The sequence below is a fragment of the Peromyscus californicus genome, unplaced genomic scaffold (assembly GCF_007827085.1).
Source record: "Peromyscus californicus insignis strain IS unplaced genomic scaffold, ASM782708v3 Scaffold_6__1_contigs__length_162567912, whole genome shotgun sequence".
Classification (NCBI taxonomy): Eukaryota; Metazoa; Chordata; class Mammalia; order Rodentia; family Cricetidae; genus Peromyscus; species Peromyscus californicus.
This window is the reverse complement of record NW_026294584.1, coordinates 19,575,242-19,600,822: the sequence shown is the minus strand read 5'-3', so window position 1 is coordinate 19,600,822 and position 25,581 is coordinate 19,575,242. Positions and strand designations below refer to the sequence as shown.

At 37.6% G+C, this 25,581-nt stretch overlaps 1 protein-coding gene across 2 annotated transcripts in view; it reads right to left on the bottom strand.

The window, feature by feature from the left end:
* Nucleotides 1-25,581, bottom strand: part of Casd1 (CAS1 domain containing 1) — a 43,413-nt gene that overhangs the window by 3,982 nt on the left and 13,850 nt on the right. The window contains exons 6-16 of one of the 2 annotated variants that reach the window (XM_052719678.1): nt 22,747-22,791; nt 22,197-22,320; nt 20,842-21,056; nt 16,913-17,335; nt 15,821-15,910; nt 10,086-10,205; nt 8,972-9,128; nt 7,590-7,669; nt 5,221-5,322; nt 3,459-3,599; nt 2,877-2,954 (exon numbers count right to left, since the gene is read on the bottom strand). In XM_052719678.1, coding sequence (XP_052575638.1) covers nt 2,877-2,954; nt 3,459-3,599; nt 5,221-5,322; nt 7,590-7,669; nt 8,972-9,128; nt 10,086-10,205; nt 15,821-15,910; nt 16,913-17,335; nt 20,842-21,056; nt 22,197-22,320; nt 22,747-22,791 — 1,575 coding nt within the window. The remainder of the gene's footprint in view (nt 1-2,876; nt 2,955-3,458; nt 3,600-5,220; nt 5,323-7,589; nt 7,670-8,971; nt 9,129-10,085; nt 10,206-15,820; nt 15,911-16,912; nt 17,336-20,841; nt 21,057-22,196; nt 22,321-22,746; nt 22,792-25,581) is intronic. The other variant, XM_052719679.1, reaches the window with a different exon arrangement.

Here is a 25,581-nt window from a genome sequence, read left to right as displayed (position 1 = left end):
TGCATACGCATGCAATCTCTTAGGCTGAGCAACCAGATATCCAGGAAGAGCACCAAACAAGCCACTTCCTCTATTTCTATCTAGGATCTACCATTCCCAAAATGTACTACATCTCTTTGTCATATTGAAGCCTTGTACTTTATCATGTATTTAATAAATAAGGGAAGTAGAAAAGTCAAAGAAATAATAACCAAATAATAACCACAGTTGAAGTCTGGAAAGTCATTATTAACTTCAAGTGAATATAATGATGTTTAAAATTGGGTTAGCATTAAAACTTCTTGGGTACTATTATAATTTTCTATACATTCTTTATTGTTAATTACCTGTTCTATAGCTAGTCACAGCTGGAAATTCCTATCAAATTTGACAGGCAAAACTACAAAGCTCATATTCAAAGACTGGCACAGGCTGGGGGTACACTCAATGGTAATGCGCTTGTCTAGTGCCTGCCAGACCTTGAGTTTGATTCCTAGCTCCCCCCCCCCCGCCCCGCACCCCTTCCCCTGTGTGTGTGTGTGTGTATGTGTATCTGTCTGTCTGTCTATCTATTTATATCTATCTATCTATTTAAAATATGAGAAGAAGGGAGAGAGAGAGAAAGACAGAGAGACACGGATAGAGAGAGAGAGACAGAGAGAGGGAGAGAGAACAGTGGAAGAAAGAGAGAGAAATGAGGAAAGAAAAACTTCTCATGAATTAGACTGGGAAATATTTTCAAATGAAGCACCAGGAATTGTTTACATGGTTAAATTCTTACAGAAATTCCCTCAGATATGTGTGCACTCTAATTATATCTATTTATCTGTCTGTCACTCTTTCAATTTCTCATAAGACACACACACATATCCTCTGTTCACATCTAAGAACAAGCATGCAGTATGGTCAGAAGGATATTGCTATAGATTATGAATTTCTTAGATGCTGATGACATTTATGAGGTGGAACAAATATCCTTAAAAAGAAGCCAACAGTCAATAAAACTAATGTTTGCTTTAATTTATATTCCTCATGCACTCTTCACTCTACAAGAGAGAAACTATGGCTCTTACAACAAAAGTAACTTTGGATAAGTGAGCATGTGGAGGTGGGTAAGTAGAAAAGAGTTGGTATTATTCTCTTGCAGCCACCCTCTTCGATTGCTCTCCCCAAATTGTTCTGCCTGGTATATTATGAGTGCTAATGTTCCCTCTCATCCTGTGAGTCACAGCAATGACATTTTATAAGTTGTACAAAGAGCTATTGGTAAGTAGTGCTGTTGTCTACAGAAGCAATAGAAATGCCATTCAAAGACAGCCTTGGAAACTTGATTACCAATCATGTCTAGAGAATCTCTCACCTGTTTGGTGCTAGTACACAGAAGCTGAGACTAAATCCCACAGTCCCTGCACTGAAGAACACTCAGGATCTAGGAGAGGACACTCCAAACACTCTCCATGCCCTTCTGTGCTAGACTACTCATCCTTTAGATTTCAAGATACAATTTCCTTCCTCGCTTTTACAGCAACAAAGGTTAGGAAGAACGCCCCCACTTTCAAAGCAGTCTGTACCTACTGTCCCCACACTGATGATCACGCCCTATGATCTTTTGCCTTGTAGTTCCAATCTGAGTCTTCACCAGACTCTGCTCCCTTTCCAGGCATTATCCTTCACTTCTCTGCATCTTGGCTTTCTGAGGTCAAGTCCCAATGGGCTGTTTTAAGTTCCTTCAATGTGCCATGTTCCCTTTCATCATAGGGCCTGCCCAGTTGTTCCTTCCCTCTTTTCTCAGGGAAATGATCCATGATCCCTAACCTGATTCCTCTGTTTTCCAGGTAGGTCATATACCACCCTTTATCATATTCTCATCAAGTATGAGATACTTCTATTCATAATTATATGGTAATTATAATGATTTGTTACAAAGCATTGTCCCCTCTGTAAGAGTAGAAAATGTGCTGGATCTGGTCATCACTGGACTGTCTAAGGTGCAGAATCAATAGATTATTAAATGAATACAAAACACTGCTAAATGAATGAATCAATGTATACTGACCCACATCTCCATTAAACCATAAATTTCTTGAGGACAGGTGTCATCTTGTTTAATACTGAGCCTTTTATTATTAAGATGGTACTTAGCACAGTAGGTAATTAATAATATTAAATAAATTAAAGTAAATATTAAAAAAGCAAATATGAGCAGAGAATTTAAATGTTTTATGTATTGTGTGTGTGTGTGTGTGTGTGTGTGTGTGTGTGTATGTGTGTATAGGATAGAGGTTGAAATTGGGTGTGTTGCTCAATTGTTCTTCATTTTCTTTTTATGAGAGATGTCTCTCACTGAGCATGGAGCTCACCAATTTGACTAGACAGGCTGGCCAGAAAGCCCCAGGGACCCTCTAGTCTCTGCTGCCCCAGAGTTGGGACTTTAGGCACATCTGCTACACATGGCCTTTTACATGATGTGGGAATCATCTTCATGTTTTATACAGCAAACATTTAATCTGAGCCATTGGCCTAGTCCTGGAATTAACATTTTCCAAGTTACAAATGCTTGGCTGTATAATTTTCAAACATGAAATATAATAAGCCTTTGAGAGTGACTTTAATATCTCTATTACTGTAAAGAAAGACAGGCTTAGAGATTAGGTAACTTCCCAGCGTTTTCTGGGGTTTGAACTTTCTGTCATCTCTTTACTTCTGAAGACTGTATTCTTATAAAAACTTTGAAGTGAAAAGTTCTCGAAATCAAGGTAATTCTTGGGAGCTGAGTGTGATGGTGAACGCCATGATGTTATGACCTGGGAGCCTGAGGCAAGAGGATCATAAGTTTGAGGCCAGCACAGGCTATACAGCATGACTCTGTCTAGAGAAAAATTGAGATAGAGAATTACCTGTACCACAGAAACAGATGGGTGGAGCTCATTACACTCGGCTTTGTTTTTACAACTGCTGGCCCAGATGGAATAGGTCTAAAATGAGAATGTACAGGTCAGGTTACAGCACAGCCAACCCTTCACCAGACATGAAACAAGGTTTGGTTATCTTTGTCACAACATGGCAGCTCACTATGCCATCAGGAGCATCCTTAGACACTTTCTGTAGCCTCATTCACTTGTTCAGAGGATCAGCTGTCTAAGCATGAGAAAGCAAAGGGGAGGACAGAGATTTGGACACAGCTGGGAATCTGGTCATCACCAGGATGTGCTGGCTCTTCACATTAGAGAGTACATGGTATAACTGATCCCAAATTGATTGTAACATTTGAAATTCTTATTTCACTACACACTCAGCTAGTGTTCATACTTAACTCACATGTGCATTCTATTTAGAACTTATATCCATTTAGAAAAAAAATACAGAAAAAGTTTTAAAGTATTTATTTAAATCAGTTAATTATATTTCTTTGTTTTAAGGTTAATTTTCTCTATCAGTTAAAAATTTAGATAATTAGAAACTTACTTCTTGAAACTTACCAAGAAAGACACTACTGAAATAAACAATAGGAAGTTGGAAATTTTGTTTGAAAACAAAGGTTCACCCTTTCCTTCAGAAAGTATTTGACGTCTCTGCAAAGCTAGATAAATGAAAGCAAACAGCATCCCATGGAAGACTACCTGAAAACGAGAGGAAAGTTGTTTTGAAGAGGCACTTCTCCAACACTAGAACAATGCTTGCTTATATAAAACTGTGTGTATAAAGGTAGGTGGGCTAGAAGCTTAAGACTTTAGAGTTGCCATGAAGAGCTGAAACCTTAATGCAAACTTTGATAGTCAAAGAAAGCCAGTACTGCTAGTGAGTGTGAGCCAAGAGAGCAAGCCCCTACAGCAGCAGAGGACTTTGGGCAGGGAAGAAAGACAACTGATGTTTTTCAGTGTTGGGATTGAACCCAGGGTCTTACACATGAGAAACACAAACTGCTCCACTGAGCTACATCCCTAACCTCAACAACTGAAACATACCAAGCTCTTCTAAACATTCTCCAAAACATTAAAACACATTTTATACAGCTCCCTTCAATCACACCCAGCAACAGTACTGCCAAGTCGTAAGCTTAAAAGGAAACTATGCACAAAAAACCAACATGGCAGAGCAGAAAACATACAGCTTTCTCTTAAAAAAAAAAAAAGACATAAATAAGAATAACATGATTTGTCACTGAAATGGACTGGGTTTTCCTATTCCTCAGTTGTTCAGCCCCCCTCCCCTCCAAAAATAATAAAACTCTCTTGAATGTTGAAAATGAATTCTTATGTGGAGTCTGGCGTTTTAAGTGGTAGGTGGGAAGCGGTTGGGACATAAGGGTACAACCTTTATGAGTGGTGTTAGTGCCTTGTAAGAGACCCCAGGGAACACTCCTAGTGAGAACATGGTTGCCCATGGCCCTCACCCAGCACTAAATCTGCCATCACCATGAACTGGGATTTCCCAGTCTCTGGAACTGTAAGAAATATGCTTTGTTGTTCAGGAGCCAACCAGGCTCTCATGTTCTGCTTCAGTTGCTCCAACAGACTAAGATAAGTACATCCTAGCAGATGATGTAAAGAGACTTTAGCAGGGACACTGTATCTGTATATGGCTTAGAGACGCAATAAGTTACACTGGAAAATACACAGATGTTAGAACCAGGAACGGCACAGAATGGTTATCAAGAAAGCATACTGAAAGATGGTGAAAACAGAAAGAAAAAAGCAAAGGTAAAGTAATTATCATTGGCTGAGTGCTCTGCTAGACAGTTTGCATTTTCTTTGGCAAAGGTATTTCAGGTTAAGTGCACGGAATAAACCACTACATTATTGATGCTGCTGCTTTGCATGTCTATCAACAAATCTATATTGCACAGCTTAATATCCCATTGTAATAGTAATCTTAGATTTGAGAGTGGATTGAAAACATTTGGCAGCTCAGGGGTATGTCTTTCTCTAATACACACCTCCCAACATCAACATCTCATGAAACTCAGGACACATCATGAAGCTCATGAATACTGTTCTGAATGGTAGATATGTGTGAATCATCTATCAATTATAATTGTCAGAGGCCACTTTATAGACAACATTGAAAATATTTTCCTGCTGATAGACATGCATGTAATGAAAAAGGGTATGTGGGTAGTCCACTTTAACTTACTCTCAACATGTTTCTTTATTCTAAAACTAAGCAGAAATAGACAAAAGTACAAACAATTTTCTAACAGTATAATGTGAGACAGCAAGGTATCACAAAGCAAATACATACGTAACGGTCTAACCGCCATCTGAACCACCATTCATACACATTCCCTTTCAGTTCAAAACATTTGGAAAGTGGCCAAAGGGAAAAGATCTTCTCAAATGCACCCTACGAAAAGGAATCCAGACAGTTAAGACAATGCACATCAATGCTTGCTTTGTAATTTTATTCTAATGTATATATTTGTTGAGCTAGAATTATACAAAGGCCATGCACATTTTTAACTTCTCTTCAATTTCTTTTTAAAATATGGCTTCATGTGAAATCCACTAAAGAATAAATTTATTTTAGCTATGGCCAATAAATATTTAACTCTCTAAATTTATTTGTCCTTCACATGAAAGCTACTAAAACGACAAAATTTTGAAAAAACAAAAAACTAGCAATTAGAAAATCATTTTATTGAGGAGTTATAATCTAATAGATGAAAAATGCTCATATTTACTAGTCAGACACAAAAAAAACAAAATGCTTTAGCCAATATGGTATCAATAACCAAAATAATGGTTAAGGTGAAAATATAATTTATTTTCCTCTAAATGTCCTTAATTATCTATAATTATTAGAATTGAAAGAGCCCTCTGGATTAATTACTCCAATCAGCCATCCCTAAGTGCTATTACTAGCCTTTGAAACACAGTTTCAAGTTTTACTCTGTCCAGTTATTGAATGGCACCCTCTTATTAATCTGACAGCCAGGAAAATGTGGGAATGAAGGGGCAAAAGTCTTGGGTACATTCCTGCACACTAATGAAGCCCTTCAAAGAGAACAAATCCTCAATATTGACTAAAGAACGCCAGCACACTCCACTAAGGAATGTCCCATTACTGGACCTTCTGCAAGAGCATAACAAATGATTACTGAAAAAATAATTACCAAAACCCAAAGGAAAACACCAAGATGTTTCAGATACTGCTGAATCTTTATGTGAGAAGAATTTCATTACTTTAACAAAATACAACCATATCCATTTAACCACAACTTCAACTGCACATAAAACAGAGCTGAATTGAAATCTATTCTGCAGACAATGTAGATTCATTCTTACCAAAAATTGCAAAATAAAGCCTTCTGGATTATACATATACACACACACACATATAGATATGAGCAGATGTATGACATAAAAGGTATGGATTTACTAAATATAAACATGACCTTAGAGACCACATATATGAAGAATATCTATATATAAATGTATTTGTAAATTAAGATTTTACTTCTAGTTGAAATTTATTTATTATGTCACCAATAAAGAGGTTTTATTGAGTACTGACATTTTGAGAAGACAGTGGGCTGACCTGAGCTGTATGCTTTTTCTTTTTTTTTTTCTTGTCCTGGAGTAAACAGTGACCCAGAGCTGGGGAAGTTTTCTTATTCTCACTATTTAATAATGGATCAACTTCACTTTCTTTCCATTTGAATGTACTCACAGAATGTTGGGTATTTGTTGGTACCTATTTCTTTATACATTTGTCCACTGTTTTATTATTTTATTTATCTCACATGAAAAAGAAAACTGGATGCCAGGCAGAAACAAAAATGTTTTTACTTGTATTTACTTCTAAGTATGAAAATAAGTACAAAAGGCCTAACAACCCCTCCTCCAATAGCCCTGCAGAATTATCTTGCACCCCAATCCACATATAACAAAACATACCTAGCGGGCATTTACACTTGACACAGCATGATGCAAAAAGTAGCACCATGAGCCAACTGCAGTTTATGTCAAAACTATAGATATTCAAATTAAACTATTTTATTCTGAGTTTCATGCTGCCCAAGTAAAATGTCTGCCTGATGGATTTAACCAGCAGATAACAGACTGCCATTCTGCTAAATCTACAGAAAATCTCAACCATCAAAATAAAGGATATAAGGTCAGAAGTATAAAAATGACCAAAATCTTTTAAATTAAACACACAAGACATCACCAACCCTCTGCACCCAGGTTCATTTTATTAACTGTCTCGAATTTACTTTGCTCATTTACAGAAAAATCAAGTTAGAGTGTGGTGCAATGAATAATGCACAAACTAAGCTGCAAATTCTGTCAGGAGAATTTTGATCATCGCTTAGAGTATGTCTCAGAAGAGACATTCAATAAACGTTTGATTGATCACAGTCAAGTAAAATGGATCTTGAACAATTGCCAGAGGAAGAGCTTAAAATTGCTCTTACAACAAAAACAGTAGTAACAAAGTGGGTAGGGTCTCAAAAGAACTCCACCACAGAGCAGTCAACTACAGAGTGACACTTTTATTACAGTCATTAAAAAATGAAGCTTAAAACAAGGCTCTAGCTCTTCTCACACACTTTAGCAGACTTGAACTTTAAAATATTATAAACTATAAACTGAGAAGACTATACAAACCTGAGAATATGCCAAGAAACATATGCACAGCAGCAAAAAAGCTAGTTTCAACAGTAAGCCGAGATGCCACAAACAATTTCCTATAAGAGAAAATATGCAATGTACAAAACAATATAAATTTCTGTTAACAAACGCTTTGAGGACACTCTGTTCAATGTTTTTGTACCCTGAATGTTTCTCAAAATAACCCTTGCATATAGTGTATATAAATGTGTTCGGGGCACAAACCAAAGGTGGGGCGAAAGGAAATCAGTGGAGGACTACTGGGAGGAAGCGGGCTACAGTGTGTTGCAGAGAGCACACACACCCGCTGCCCATCTGTCGCAGACAGACGCTTTAAGGTACCTCTTGAATGCATTCACACTCATTCACTATTGAATGTTCCAACTATATGATCAACGCAATGCTCAAACTCAGGTTAAATACTAGCTTAGGTAACACTGCTTAAACATAAAGTTCCAGGAAATGTAAGCTCCCTAATCGACTAGGATTTAATCATAAGGAACATTTTAACATATGCATACTTCAAGGTACAAGCTCAAGTTTATGCATTTTAATAAATGGCCTAAGTTTTGTAGAGAAATTGTACTCTAAATCTATAGATTGTCTAAAGACACTAATGAATTTTAAAAGGGCTGCATTGAAATTTTCCTGGAAACTTATTTAACATTTTAATGGCAGTCAATGAGAAAACATGTTGACAAGCAATATTTAAGTTGGAAGCCAGATACAGATTTAATATTTAAAATATTCTTTATTAAAAGAAAGATTTCCTTTTAATTATATGATCATGGGGAAACCACACTAAGAAAACAACTGTAGCCTTACTTGAACATGATCAGTAAAAGACTGAGAAATTTGGAAATGACAACCTTACAGGTAAGCAATTGGGTTCCTTATATGTAAAATAGGTTGATGGTAATTCCTAAACAGTTGTGTAGAAGACAAATTACAAACTATGACATATGAAGGCTTTTGCAAGTAACTGTTTGCTCAAACTCTCTACATATGTAAGAAATCACACAAAACAGAGTTGCCAATATTGAAGTACGACGTGGGAAGAGCCTGCAGCCCCATGTGGCTTCTCCTCCTCTTTAGCACTTCCACCACTCTGCTGTCTGAAAACTGCCTCCCTAGTTGAGAGGGAAATACATACTATAAATGTAAACTAGCATTCTGCAGTGGTATATTCTTCCACGAGCTACTTGGCTGTGTTATTTTAGAAACAGTTTTAAAACAAAAATTCTAAAACCACACAGAAGTTTCAATGATCTACATCCTTTAATAAAAAAAAAAAAAAAAAAAAAGCCTTTAACAACTAGCAGGAAGTCTAGTACATTGAACGAATATATTTATTAACATTAGTAAGACAGTCTATTTACCATTTGCCTTTTTTTGGATTATTTGTGGCCACAGTGCTAACGTGACATATATGACCATGAACCACACCGTGACCAGGGGGACAAAGTAATAGAATTGATAAGGTCGATCCATTACGATACATAACACCACAACCAGGAAATTGAGACGAAATAAGACCTATGAAAATGGAGAAGAAAATGGTTTTCATTCCCAATATACATGAAAAGCAAAGACAGACTTTCCTGAATACAGCAATACATGTAAGACTCAAATATCGACTATACAAGTTTATTTTACCAACCCCTCAAGTTCCATTTGTCCTGCCATCACTGAAGAGTTTAATATAAACTATTTATGTATGATTACACTAATGACATTCCAGGAAAGAACCAGCCTGAGCTATCCTGCAATTACAGCTGTCATCTTTTTAAACAGAGGGAGGAAATCATACACCAGCCTCTTAGGGATACAGGAGACTCAACTGCCTCAAGAAAAGGTGTCCACTCCATCTCTCGTTTGATGTCGATTTACCCACTTGGGAAGAAGTAGATAGGTGTCAGAGATACAAAGGAGTATGATTCAAGTTTTAAAAAGTCTTTGTGACTTTCATTAGAGTCATTTAAGATATCAGTTAAATTTATGAACAAAATATAGCCTATGAGCCGACTTCTCTCAGTCCTGTACCGCTGACTCTATGACCCTGGGCAGAGCATTTGAACTCTCTGAGTCTCTGTTCCCATCTATGATCATGAGGACATCTCAGGGCTGCAATAGGGCGTAAGTAATGTTTAGAAACTGCTAAGCACGAGGCAGGAAGTCAGCAAGTATTAATCCTCTTCTCAGGTAGGGGGAAAAAAGCACAGTTATTTCACTTTTCTACCAAACTGAAGAAGACCAACACTGTGACCCTTTGAGAACTGGAGCTATTACATATGCATCTAGGTTATAGTTTCCTTCCATCACTATTAAATTATCTCAAATTACTAAACAGTAAACACAAAAACACAACTTTAAAGTGATATTTCATAAATCCTTATGATTCAGGATCTCATAATGACCATATTTATATTTTCTTAACAGATACACAGAAAAGCACATGAGTTGAAAGAAAAAGAGAACTGACTGCATTCTTACCTGACAAACTCTATGGATTCCAAAGTCTCCTTTAATCCAAAAGTACGAGAAATGCCCATAGCCTGTCTGAAAGAGGTATGCAGCAACCAGCACCCGAACGTGCATGTATACAGGCAGAAACTGTCAACAGAAACAGACAGGGACGGTGTGTGGTGGCAGAACTATGCTTGGAATTACGCTGGATTTCCTATTTTCCTAACAGATGGAAAACAAAACAACCCCCTACTTTTGAAAATGTCCAAAGGACTACTTATCATATTTAGTTTACTTAGCAAAAAGAGTCACACAGACATATGGAAGCATAACTTTGAGCTCTCTCTCCACCTTTCTTTGGGAAAGTGTCTCATTTAGGACTCTCTGTCACCCTCCTCACCTTCTTCATCATGCCCAAGTTCCAGAGGTCCTCACTGTGCTCTTTCTGGAGAATGACGTCTTCACTAAAACACTGCGCATTTTAATCCATGTATGGCAGTCCCAGGAAATGTTCTCTCATTTCCAAGCACTGAGGAACCTAACTTTACATTGTCATCCCACCTTTGAGAGTGGAACTACTCTCTGTCCTATATACCTAGTACATTCCTTTAAAGCACTTGTAACACTAAACTTCACTGGCTCCCGTTTTACAGCCATCTGGTAATTCTGCAACTATCTAGCCTACCATTACTTAGAGCCATTGTAGGATAATGTGAATTTGCCCAGTGATTCAGTGTAGGATAAAATAACTTAAGTGTATACCTTAAGTAGACTTTAAGGCCTAGAGTGTATGCATTTTGGAATGCATCTCTTTCCTTTATAAAGGATATTTTACTTGAGGGGGAACAGCAAGCAAACCCTAGATTGAACCTTTGAACTGACGATATATCATACACTCTTCTGCATAGCTTCTACTCTAACAAAACTGACAGACTCTCTGAAGGGATCTTTGAATGCTCCTTTGTCTCCTATCTGTTCTTCACCTGTCAGTGCATCCCTACGATCTCCTTCTCAATGTGTCTATATTTACTAGAATCCTATCTGCAAGCCAGGAGGTGGTGGTGTCTGTAATCTTAGCATTTGTGAGGCTGAGAAAGGAAGAGCACAAATTCTAGGCTAGCCTGGGCTACATATAGAGTTCAAGGCCAGTGTGGCTTCCATACTAAGTGACTACTTAAAACACCAAGGGCTATTTAAAGTGACTATTTCAAATACTAGGGCTAGCTTGGTGTTAGAGTGCTTCCCTAGCATGCCCAGGGCCTTGGGATCCACCTCAGGCACTGGAAAACTCAAATCCTCTTCTCAAAGTCTCAGTCTTCACTTTTCCTCCTGAGTCACTACAGTGGAAATGATCTGCTTATCAGACAGTTTTTATTAACTGTATTTCATCATTAGTTCTTTCTTCTAAATGGCTTCTGTCAATATTAGATGAGAAATTCTAAATGAAAGTATAACACAGAATCGCAGAATCAGAGAAGAAAAGTAGAAATTTAGTGTTGAAAAAGCTTTCAGAAGTTAACAAAGAGAAACACATCTACATCTACTCCGTTGTTGAATGTGCTCTACAGTAGCTCAGACATGAACCTAAGCTGTTTGGTTGTTGTAGTTCTTTGGTTGGTTGCTTGGTTTGAGGCTTGTTTGTTTTAAAACAAGGTTTCTCTGTGTAGCTCTGGCTATCCTTGAACTAGCTCTATACAACAGGCTAGTCTCAAACTCAGATCCGCCTGCCTCTACCTCTCAAGTGCTGGGATTAAAGGTGTGCGCCACCATGCTGGCCTTGAATCTGTCTAAGGTTTTATTTTGTTCTTCTTGAGACAGAGTTGCACTATATGGTCTAGGCTGACCTCAAACTTGTCATTGATCTGTTTTGTCTCAGCTTCCTGTTTGTGGTGAAGAAAATCACACCCAAGCTTAAGTGTGTGCAGGTGAGCATGCACACATACACATACACAATTGAAAAGAATGTGTGTGTGTGTGTGTGTGTGTGTGTGTGTGTGTGTGTGTGTGTGTGAACATTTGAGTGTACATGCCCATGGAGGTCACAGCAATAAGTTAGATTGCCTGAAGCTAGAGTTATAGGCAGTTGTGAGCTGCCTGATATGGATGTTAGCAGTGAACGTAGGCCCTCTAGAAAAGCAGTACACACTTGTAACCACTGAGCAATCTCTCCAGACCATAAATGCTTCTTTTTTTTTTTTTTGGTTTTTCGAGACAGGGTTTCTCTGTAGTTTTGTGCCTTTCCTGGAACTCACTTTGTAGACCAGGCTGGCCTCGAACTCACAGAGATCCTCCTGCCTCTGCCTCCCAAGTGCTGGAATTAAAGGCCATAAATGCTTCTTTACATACTAACTATCAAGGCAATCCATTCCATTGTGAGATGGTCCCTGACTCACAAGAGAGGCCCCTGTCATGAAAGTTGCAATGCAGTTACATCAAAGGCTCAGCCTCTGCTCTCTACAGCAGCCTGTCCAATAGAAGTAAAGAGGAAGTCCTCTACTGGCTTTCCAAAGTGGCTTCCAAAACCTCTATAGGCTAAAAGAAACAGATGAATCCAATTTTAATAAATATATTTTAGTTTCTTAACTAAAATATTTTAAAACTATCATTCAACATGTTACTGTAAAGGCAACAGTCTTCATTATTTCTAATTTGAAAAATGTGAACTTAGTGCAAATTTATTACAATTGGTCATACTTAATTTGCTTTTCTCTGAACAGCCCATTTCTGCTCTGCCTAGCTAGTATCAGTGGCTACTTGGTTAACAAATGGAGCCTGGCTGCAGAGCCACATACTCGAGGTGAATATCTCTTCCTCTGACAGCTTTAGAAGTATTGGGAAAAGGACATCAAACCTATTTTAACTATTTTTAAGTACCTTAACCACTCTCTGGAAAGCAACCTTTCAAGTCCGTTCAAGACTAAGGCTGGGACTACAAAGTTGGGCTTGTTTATTTATATTAAGCAATACAATTCTATTATAGAAAATTTCCAAGTTTCTACCAGGGCTGGCCTGTCATAAATCTTACATTTCTCCTAACTTTTTACTGTGCAAATATTTCAAACCAATAGAAAAGCTGCAAGGCCAATACAATGTACACGAATAAACTAGCTAAGAACTTGTAGACAAGAGTACTCTTAATATCTTACCATGTGTCTTCTCAGAAGGAAGGCAGCTCCTTACATGGCCACATTATCATTATAATGGCCAAGAAATTTAATATGAACATAATAGTTTCTACTATATAACCCGAAGCTTCTTTGGAAATGTCTGTCTGCTGGGCATTGTGCTTCATGTCTGTACTTTCAGAAGTGGAGGCCAGGGAATAATGAATTTGGGGCCAGCCTATTTGTACAGAGAGTTCAGGAGCAAGCTAGGCTGTCCAGTGAGGGCCTGTTGCAAAGAACCAAGGGCTGGAGAAGTAACTTAGTGGTGGAGTCTTGACTTAGAATGCACAAAGCTCTCAATCTGATCCCTGACCCTGCAAACAATGAAACACACACGCATTTGACTGTCATACTACATAATATCTTTTAAAAAATACATAGGTCCCTTTTGTCTTTCCTATATCAAAATTACAATAAAATTTTAGAGTTGAAATTGTATTCGAAAGTTCAGTTTCATCAAAGAGGTAGGCTGACTTTCTAACCCTAAAAGTGTCCCTCACCATCTTTCATGAAAGTCTCAAAAAAAGGAGGAAAACATAACGAGGCACAAAATCATTGTCTAGTGCAGACGCCAAACTTGTGTCTCTCAGCATTTTCAGCATATTTGATATAAACCTTATTTTTAAAGAATGTTTATGCCAACAATATGTTTATACCATCTGCCTAGACAATTTAATAATTCTCTGGGCTTTTAAAATACTTTCCTTTTTAGCATGAAAACTATAAAACAACAATTCCTAGACATATTTAAAACATTACAATTGAACAACTGAAAATACCACAGCTGTTAGAGTTTTAAATAAGGTTAATCTCTCAACTACTCATGAATGGAACCCACAAATATCTTGTAACTTCCATGAACAATGCTTCTCCAGTGAAGACACAGGTAATTTTTAACACTGAAATGTGTGTAACAGAACAAGGACACACAATTAATCATTACAAATGATCTGCTAATGAAAAGTATGTCCTTCCAGAAGAGGGTTGTTGTTTTTTTAATTGTAAATGAGAATGTATTGGGAGGCAGTCTAAGAAGATGTATTAAATGTTGGGTTGCTAAATGATTATACTAGAATGCCAAATTGCCTTCATCTTTTTACGATCTAATTCCTTTCTGGAATCACTGAATTGAGGAACTTAATCTGCCATTAATTTTTCCTACCTAATTTCTTAGATAGAAATATCACCATTTAATATGTCAGCAATTAATTACGTCTCTAAATGGCACATTCTTAGAACAAGTCCCTCCTCCCCCTATTAACTAAGTCCTTATTCATGTGCCAGAGGTATTTCCAGGCTCCAATATTCACCTCTTTTTATTTCCTAGAGAATTTATGGATTTAGGCCAGGAGTCCTAAGCCATCTCCCCCTGACTGGATTTCTTCACTAGCTGCACCTCAAACTTACAGCTGCAGGGACCACAGGAATCTGACTGCTGCGCCAGCAGACAGCATAAGCATAGAATGCCAAAAGAAGCACACTTCGTTCCTTTGCTCCGCGCCGTCAAACAAAACATCCATAAAACTCCGAAGTTCAACAACTTTCAAAGATACGAGATAAGGAAGACTACGGTTTTCATTTTCTTGAAAAAATTTCAGTAATAATATTTACATTACTAATTGCTACTATGGAACGTTCAAAATACTTCTCTCTGAGCATGCTCTTCTTATCTGAATTCATCACCAGTTCAAATACTGAATATGTATAGATGAGTTTTGTGTAAGCAAAGAAGCAATAAAACAGCTTGGTACTTCACAAATTATGAATGAGTTTCTAACTTTAAATTTTAAACATTTTTCATTGAGTTTGACTCTTCACTATGAAAGCCTATATGGCATGTTCCTGTCAGGCTCATCCACGAAGGCCTGTTTTCACTGAACTATGGTTGGAATGTTAAAACACAGAAGGGTTATAGTTTTTCTTAACTCTCCCAGATCTGAGGCAGTCTAGGTAGCAAAATTCCTGGGAAGGAAAAAAGGAGGGCAAAAGAGTTCTAAGTTTTAAGGTTTCTTAAATATAAAACAGTAGGGGCTGGAGAGATGGCTCAGTGACTAAGAGCACTTGCAGCTCTTGCAGAGGACCCGAGTTCGGTTCCCAGCACCCACATCAGGCAGCTCACAACTCTCTGTAACTCTAGCTCCTGGGAATCCAATTCCTCTGGTTCCCTCAGGTGCTTGCACTCATGTGCTCATACCCAAATGCAAACACACAACTAGATATGATTTAAAATAAATGGTAAAAATTATTTTAAAAATGCAAAACTAGTTAATCTGTCCTAATGAAGGACAGAATATAAATTCGATTTCTTTTGATAGTAACAGGCCTATTCTAAATCCTGTGCCCTTTACAAAGCTTCAATTAGCTATTCAACAAGATGATGTAAGATATCTACTATTTCTATAGTACTAAGGGCAAATAAATACAAAATCAAGTATTGCTTCATCTTTTTCAAAGAAAATTGATTTTTCTTTTAAAATGACAGATTTTCCAAAGACTTGGGAGAAACATGAGAAGACTGAAGAGCTGGGTAGGACAGGAGAAGGGCTCTTAAGCAACATTTCTTCCTATGTGTTCAGAACATAGATTCGAAGTACTTACTGTACTTGCCCCCGAGATGTGATAAATCAAAATCACGAGCTGCATCCAGCCTTTCCACTCATCCGTTTGTTCTCGATTTAACACTTTAGGCTGCATAAAGGAACCAGAGTCTTCTTTAGAAATCCATCGGGAAGTCATTATTTGGACAGAACATATTAAGAATGTAACATTTTTCTTACAGTATTTAAAGGTAATGTTTCTGTCAAAAAATCATGGGTGGGGTAAACTGTCTCTATTTCTCGCTAAAAGATACCACAGTAAAACTATTCTAAATGTAACATAAATTTGAAAGACAACTATAATGAGATCTTGAGATGTTCAGGTGGTCCTTCTGGTTCTGTTTAAATGGCACTGAAACTATGACAGATTTTTTTTTTTTAGATCTAAAAATGGCATCCTACAATCTTCTTTACAAAATTTTAAAATTTCAGAGTTAAAAAAAGATCTTACAGTTCTCTTACACTTCATTGACAGAAAATGTTCTATTATTAGAATTTATTTTCCTTAGCATACTTTCACAGGAGATGAAGAACTGGTTAATTATCCTCATAGAGGAGCTATCTTTTTGTGCAGAAGAATTTGGTAATTCAAATAATACACCCTTGTTGAGAACTTAAGCAAATAATCTGAACAATGGGCACACTTCTAAATTAGGAAACTCAGAATATCGTGAGTTGAAGCCACATCATTACATAAGTTCTAATTTGTGTGGACATGTCTAATTAATACATAAATATAAAATCTTTCCCTCATATAGAGGCATTTCTTAATATAATTATATTTTTACATTATAATAGACAATAAATAGTATCTAGTACTCGAAGGAACCAATCTACTTTCTCTAGCTTCAAGCAGGCAAAAATAACATAAGTCATGACATCTTTCCACACATACTTGCATCTTTTAATCTTTTGAATGTTGTAACTGTATTTAAAACGAGTGGTTAGGAGTCTACAAGTGAAGTATAACTAGAGTCCTTCGGCTTCATCTACAAACATGTTTGTAAACCCGGGCATAAGTGACAACAGTTCTCTAACGGAGACTTTGTAACGAGACAGGAGGATAACATGGGCTAATGGAAATGACTCTTACCTCTTTTGTATTTTCATTGTAAAAGACTCCCAAAACCAGAATGTAGATAATAGGAATAAAGAATGATGAGTGTGTATAAAATTTGTTCTCCTTCATGAACAGGTTTGCACGGTCACACATATAGAAATACGCCATGATCAGGCCAAGTTTGCAGAAAGACTGTAAAAGGATTTCTAACGAAGACACAGGAGTATTGATAATATTCTTCTTTTCCTCACCACTTTCCAAATCAGTACACGGTTTATTCTTCCGGTGAGCATTACGATGAATGACATAGAAAGTTAAATACCCAATAATGGACAAGGTGAAGAAACAAGCAGCTAGCTTCTGGATGAGAGTGAGAGGGGGCCGAGGCTGACAACAGGAACCATCCACAGGCTTCACAACTTTATTACAATACACGTTCATGAGAATCATTGCGCTCTGTGAACAGATGGAGTCATCTGGTTATTATCTTGTCAGTGATGCATTTCACAGTCCATTTTCTCCTGTGAATATTGAGATTTTGACTCCGAAACCAAAATCTCTTGTACTTTCTGCACTCACTCCCTAGACACAGTCAAGTGATGGTGTTCCCGCACTCACTTCCTACACACACAGTCAAGTGATGGTGTTCCTGCACTCATTCCCTACACACACAGTCAAGTGATGGTGTTCCTGCACTCACTCCCTACACACACTCAAGTGATGGTGTTCCTGCACTCACTTCCTACACACACAGTCAAGTGATGGTGTTCCTGCACTCACTCCCTAGACACACAGTCAAGTGATGGTGCTCCTGCACTCACTCCCTAGACACACTCAAGTGATGGTGTTCCTGCACTCACTCCCTAGACACAGTCAAGTGATGGTGTTCCTGCACTCACTCCCTACACACACTCAAGTGATGGTGTTCCTGCACTCACTCCCTAGACACAGTCAAGTGATGATGTTCCTGCACTCACTCCCTACACACACTCAAGTGATGATGTTCCTGCACTCACTCCCTACACACACACTCAAGTGATGGTGTTCCTGCACTCACTCCCTAGACACAGTCAAGTGATGGTGTTCCTGCACTCACTCCCTATACACACTCAAGTAATGGTGTTTCTGGACTCTATAAGACCTAGCCTGGGTGTCTCAAACTTCTCTGGTTATGGTCACAATAAGAAGTTTGCTTCAGAATGTAACCACGATACACTGCAAGCAATACCTCCTTACTACTTAGAATGCACTGATACGGTTCTGGGTTCTGTTCTTTTAGAAAACAACAGCAACACAAATGAATGAAAAAATAGCAAAAAGCTCACTGACTCTATGGCTGCTAACAGATCAGCTAAAAAAAAATACTGACAGATGTCAAATACTAAAGAATATTAATTAGCAGACTTCCAAAATCAGAATGGTTGACATGGAGTCCCAGTCTTTACATGACAGAAGAATGTAATATAGCTACTACTGAAAAAATTAACAATTCTTAGCTAACAATATTGACAATATGCCTTTTATTTAATTCACAGCTTAGAGATAATTTATGAGTATAATTTTAAGATATATATTGCTAGATAAGATGTGGAATGTTCAACATAGTTTGATTATAAAAAACTTACCGAGGCAAGCTGTCAAGATTCTTTCTAGTTAAAGGTTTGGTCAAACTCTAGATTATGAAAACTACAATCTGGGTATCTGAGGGACTCCGATGATATCACTTGAGGGTAAGCTTTCAAAGTCCTCAAATGTTTAGAAAATCCTGTCACTTAGCCTTTGGACTGAGGAAGTTCTCTAGGCGGCATTCTCAGGAACCCTGGTTCACAGAGTCTCACAAGGCCCTTACCTATCTCCCAGAGTCTTCAAGCCCACCATGTATATAAAGAAATGGGGTTATGTAAACACAGACAGTCTCGGGCAGGAGAGGAAGGCAGTCACAGTATTTGACATGAACCCTTTGGATAGCTGATAAAAAGTGGCTTTTCAACCTAATCCTAATGGGGAAAAAAAAGGACTTGATAGTCACACTACTTCTAGTTCATGGACTAAAACAAGTAACATGAGTTCCTTTTTCCCCTAGAATTTAAGTTCTTCCTTACAAATACATTTAAGTTTAAAGAATTCCTTGCTGGATCTTAATAAAACAAAATAATCATGCAATGCCAAAACTTTTAAATTCTAAGAGGATGGCAAGATACATATGTGATTAATTCTTCTGTATACACACACACACACACACACACACACACACACACACACACACACACACACAAGGTCCACTGCTTTTTTTGGAAACTGAAAAGCCCCAAGGGCAGGTCCCCATTGTTGAAGACATCACACACTTAGGGCACAAGACTCAGATGATTCAGCTGAACCTGACCTTCAAGTCTCTTTCCTACAGTCTAGCCTCTATGGTACCAGAAAATACTATGTACACCACCAAGAGAAAAGCAACCAAACAGTTCTACCCACCTGCAACACCTATGAACCATGACAATGACCAGCATGCCAAGATGTCTGTAAAGGTGCTGTAAATGGCATTCACATGTGGCGCTAACCAACAACTGTCTAATTGGACTTAAGTCCTCTCAACAGAAGGGACATCATGACTGGTACTGAAACCTAGTCAGTGTCTCAAAGCTAGTGAGGTCATAGACCTTAAAAAAGAAACTACTACTACCACTTTGCTATACCAGCATGATTCCTTACTGTATTCTAAATCTTATCCTTCTACTCACAGATCTATCTGTCTGTCTATCTATCTATCTATCTATCTATCTATCTATCTATCTATCTATCTATCTATAGCTACCACTCCTCATTCAAGAATCCTTTCTTCACAGCAGATGGAGCCCATCACAGAGAAGCACAACTGGACACAGTGCAGAGATGAATGGACAATGGGGAACCCAGCCCCAATGGACACAGCCACACCACAGCCCCTACATCTACGGCTCTGGGAACATCGTGGAAGAAGGGGTAGAAAGATGGCAAGAGCCAGAATACCAGGAAATCTGCTGGGTAACAGTCTCTTCTAGAAAAGGCTGCATCAACAAGAACTGGACAAATCAATGGACATATTAACGTGGAAGGGGGAACATTTCATGGGGTCCCATTCCTAGACAAAGAACTACACATAGTTAATGATTACTTTTAGAAGGAGAATGAGGTCTGCCCCAGGGATAAGCCCTCTTACTGGTTGCCAGCCCTGAAACCATACATACATACATATATACAAACAACAAAACAGATTTAGCACGTTGTATTTATATATTTGTGCTCATACATGCATATATTTATATATATGCAAATATATATGTAGCAATAATAATAAAAGAGAAAGAGGTTATCAACTTTTAAGTGTTGGGGGGCGGGTATGAGAGGGGCCGGAGGTGGGTTCCTTGAGGCGCTGCAGAGAAGAAGGGAAGAAAGAGAGTCATGTAATTCTATTTCAATTAAATACATATTTTTTTAAATCCCTCTAAATATTTTGTTCTAGTGTGTAAAGTGTTTACTTATGAAGCTCTCTTTCTTGCTTAACAGAAAGTTTTCGCATCAGTCAACCTAATCTGTACCTTGAATAATGCAGTATAAGAACCATAAGGTTATAAAAATGATTTTTTATCTGGAAATGTGTGCTCTTCACTGCAGTGGAGTCTTGCATAAGGATGGAGCCCATAAAGAAGTCCTCTGGGCACGATAAGAACTTAGAGCTTCTTAACCGTGACTGGCACTCTAGATGAAGTTTTCTTTTCCCTACCACAGCTGCTGCTTCTACAAGTTTTGGAGTGTAAGAAACTTCTTACTTATTCTAGCTTCATCTAGGTGACAGAAAACAAAATTATTTCTACATGTACATTTAGATAGCATGAGTAATTAAGATTGCAATCTTGTTCTATGACTCATGGCTGTTGGCAATGGAACTCAGTCTCCTCCCACTAACATCTAAGAACTCTTACAGTTTCTCTGCTTGATTCGGGAAGGTGTAAGCCATCCAAAGACTCCATGATGGTTTCTTGAGCAATTAGTTTGGAAACACTGAACAACTTGACATTAGACTTGGAGTTTCTGGTGCTGCTGTTCAGAATGCTGACCGCAGCCTCATTGTAGGCTTCGATCTTCTCATTCGTAATCATTTTCCTGTTTTCACTCAAGAGATCCTCATAGACTGGGTCTGCACATTGGAAACACATTCGAAACAACACATCGCAAAGCTGCTTAATGGGAAAAGCATGACTACACATGTTAGTTAATCCACATTTTTTAGTTTGTTATTAAACTCGAGGTGATACCAGGTACTTAATAAATTACTTCTACATAAAACTGGCCAAAGTTGACAATGATTTCCTATCCTACATTCAAGTTTTGAGCCAATATCTTGTTCAATTTAAAGAACTTTTATCACTTTCCCATGTATACTGTTTAGGGCAAACATTTTCATGTCACAGCATGCCCCAAGAGTTTAAAATTCTTGATGCAGATTATAAGAAATTAGAACTGGATGATGGAAGAACGTCTAATAAGGAGAAATAACCAATCTGCTTCCCTGTGGTCCCCGTGCAATTCTGGGAAGTCTGTTCAGACAATCTGGAAGTAATACTCAAGACCCAGGTCTGTCCATTTTCATCAACTATTATATGTTAATTCTTTCACATTTTCATAAAAAAGGTTAATAATGAGTCTGTGAGCCGAACAGAAATGGTGCAACAGATTCTTACTACCCTTTTTTATTCTTTCCAACTTGGAAATAATCATAAGAGTTTTTGACAAACGTATTGAATTGCTAAAATATCCAAGGTATTTCATATTGTGTGGAACATTAAATAATGGGCATTCAATAAATTCCTGAAATGAGCTGACTTAATGTGACTTTCATACCCAGTATAAACTAGATTGTGTCAATTTAAACACAGTGTGTGGTTTCCAATATATTTACTTCTAATGATTATAATATTATACGAAGAACGGTTAATATTTTCCCTGCATTTCCTTAGCAGTGAATATATTCTGCAAAAAGTAAAACAATTGGAGGTAAACCTCATTTGCCTTAAGGGTTTATCTCTTCACTGCATTTTGCAGTCACTCTGCTGCTTGGAGGATTTTTTTTTTATTTATTTTATGCTTTCTATATTTATTAGTTTATTCCTTAAATTTTTTTAAAAAAGCAAGATCCTCTAGTTTATTCTAATCTTGCAAACATTATTTCAAAATTTATTCTCATAAAGAAGTAATTTTGTCTCTTGAAACAGGATATAATAAAACCTATCTCTTAAAATATATATAAAATGACATTTTTTCATTATTCATTCCTTACCTTGTAAGACCCAATAAACATCACTAGTCTTTGCCAATTTTTCTAAGAGTGGTGCTATGGAGGTGATGTTCATTTTATATTGAGACAGAGCTTCATCGCTACCATTGTGAATCTTGATGGACCACTAAGAAGCAGTGAAAGTTAAGCATTAACTCAGCACTTAGCACAGAAAAGTAAAGTATATAATGCACCTATTGTAACAGGGTAATTTTAACACAATTCTCATTTTAGTTAATACTAGAATAAATTTAGTCAAATTATTTAATGAAATACATGCTCACAATTATAAAAAGCCACTATAAAATAGACTTTGAATGTATAACATTCAATATAATTCTAGAGAGAAAATAATACTGAGATTTAACATTAAATTTACTCAGTTCATTCAGACCTTTTTATTAAAATTCATCAGTCTGGTTAATTATAATCAAAATGGAAATTAAAATATAAATATAATCAAGAATTCTATTTAATATAAATTAGCTTTTTCTTAGCATGTCCATAAGAGTAAAACAAAGATCACTCTGTTAGAATGTAGACAAGAACTTACTGTGGCTGCGCCTGCTACAATCACATGGGGCTTTGCAACCGAGTCCTATAGGAAGAAAAGCTTTATAGCCATGCTACATCCAGTTCATGGACTGACAAACAATACCACTCACATTCCTCCTCATCCATTCTTGTCCTTATGAATAGACTTTCAGTTTATAGAACCTCTTACTGGACTATTTTACTATATGATAGAGCTTACATGGCTACATGGTTACACTGCATGGAAAGATACTTAATGCAGTTAATTCTTTATAGTGTTCTTAGAAATACACATGCGCGCATGGACACACATACACACATACACACACACACACACACACACACACACACACACACACACACACACTACTGAAATCGAACATGACCTACTATTATTCTGAATTCTGAGTAAATTGCTTAGAGTAAAGCTCCAGTGCATTATGTCAGTCAATTAGGAGGTATTCATAGAAGCCTACAGGGTACAAAGTATAAGAGTTAAACAAAATACAGGCTCAGTGCCCTAAGCAAACGCAATCTGTTGGGAAGGCTAAATCTAACATGTATTTAACAAAATATACTGATAATTATTAAAGACCACATGTGGGAAAAGAGGAAAATTCTCTAGAAATGTTCACTAGCTGCAAGGTACACCATTTGTAACACAGTTAAGTCATATATTAATACAGCCAAATTTATAACATTTACATAGTACTGAGTTTTTAGTATCTTCTCTTAAAATGTTTCATTTTAAAACATATTCTTAGTGCCTGTGTGATAGGCAGGGATGATATTGAACTTGTACAGTAAGGAGCCATTCAAAAAAAGAAATAGTAGGGTGTTTCTCAGCTTGGTAGGAACAGTCAAAATGCTATTTTTCTCAATTTTGAATTCAATGCATCTGCTACCACACTGAAGACCTGACATTACAATAATGTGAAAAGAAATGAAAATAAGCACTCCATTTTATTTAAAAAACCCTCATATAACACTTAATTGACAATTGTTAGTTCTCATCCTAAAGGTAACACGTCTTGAGAGCAGTCCATTTCTAAGACGCTTCAATTTACAGCACCATACTTCTTTTCCTCATCCCTAGGCAGCCCCTTTCTCACTCTTCAGAGCAGGGATCCCACGTCTTATATTTCTTCAGCACATCCCCTTGCCCCTCTCAGCATCCAGTTTGACCCTCCAGCCTCATTCAGAAATGAGGACAAGACAGGACATGCACTCTGCCCTCCCACATCCATGCCTCCAACTTCCTCTCCATCTTCACCTAGCCTATCATGCTCTAAGGAGCAAGAAATAGCCCCATATTCTTCTCTAGACTGACTTCCCTTCTCACTTCTGTAGCTCTGATCCACGAGTCATCCCCTTCAAAGCTCATAATATCATTCCTGTCCTGTTTCATCTTTCTTCCTTTGACTTGAAAGTACCAAGTCATCTTTCTTCTCCAAAACCATTCTTCCAGCCCCGGCTCACTCCCCCACCGCCTCTAAAGGCACACGCTTGCTTAGGAGAATATTCTTTCCTTTGCATGCTAGTTTCTCCTTCTCTTATCTAAACTCACATTCCTGGGTTTGCCGTTTGGACATCGCCCATCCATTTCAGCTCTTTAACTGCCCACAAATGCCGTCTGAATTGCTGAGCCCTGCAGCTTCATTCATCTTATCTAGTTAGAGCTGCACCACAGCTGATCCACCTTTGAAGACTCCTCTCCTTGCACTGAGACAGTTCAGCCCCTTCTCCCTTTCCTTCCTTCCTTCCCCTTCCGCTGCAACTTCTAGATCACTCAATTCCCACAAACTTTACTCTCTAATCTCCAAATTCTTTACTTATTCAATTTCTTCTATGCAAATACCTTCTAATGGCACCTTAATCCACACCAAACCTTCCCAAATTTACCCAAGTAGCTTCAGCTTGATTCTTCACTCACCTAAGGAGTCCAACATAAACTGCTAGTTTCTTCTCAGTTTAGCCCACTTTCCTATTCTTTCTCTGCTATATCTCAGCATTCTCCTATTTGCCAGTTTCAATAGACATTTACTACCCTCAAAGTACAGAATACATCCAACCCAACGTCCTTACTTTTAGGAAATCCACTCTAAAGTGTTTAGAAGCAGTTTATTTCTAAATGACAGGTAAATAAAGTTAATGCAGTTTAGACTACCATTCTTCTAGTATCCACCTATCTAGGTGTTATCAAGTCTCCCCCAAGTGAAAAGAACTAAAACCAAACACAAATAAACAAGTACTCTGTCCTAAGCTCCAGACACCAGCTGCTGCTGGTCCCCTGAACTGTTCTCAGCTGTGGTCCATACATTTGAACACATAGATCAAACAAACGAATTATAAATGGTGGCTAGGTCCCTCAAAATGTTTATCTGTTCCATGATGTGGTTCAGTTTTAAACATTTATTATAAAAATGAGGGAGATAAACTGGTGCAAAAAATGTCATTACTGAACAAATGCAAATGCGTCTTGGTAAAGATACAGGCTTCATCCAAAGCCTGCTGTAAAGCTTTGTAGAGAATATTGTAGAGATGTAAGGTGCCTTACAAAGGGATTCTTTGACATCAAGAACATAGATGCTGTCCTAGTTTATCTCGACAGATTATATGCTAGAATATACCAGTCCTCTCTATTAGGTCATAAATGCAATGATACAGGAAAGAAAGTCCCCTTCAGTACCTGCTCATGAATAAGAAACCCCAGAAAAGTATCAAGAGAAGGTGTGTTACACTGTAAGAGTGTTTGTATTTATTCACCTTCAAGAAAGGGGCTCACTATACAGCTCAGCCTTATACCAACCAATCAGTCTTAATTTCAATTGATGTCTCTCTCCTCTCCTCCTCC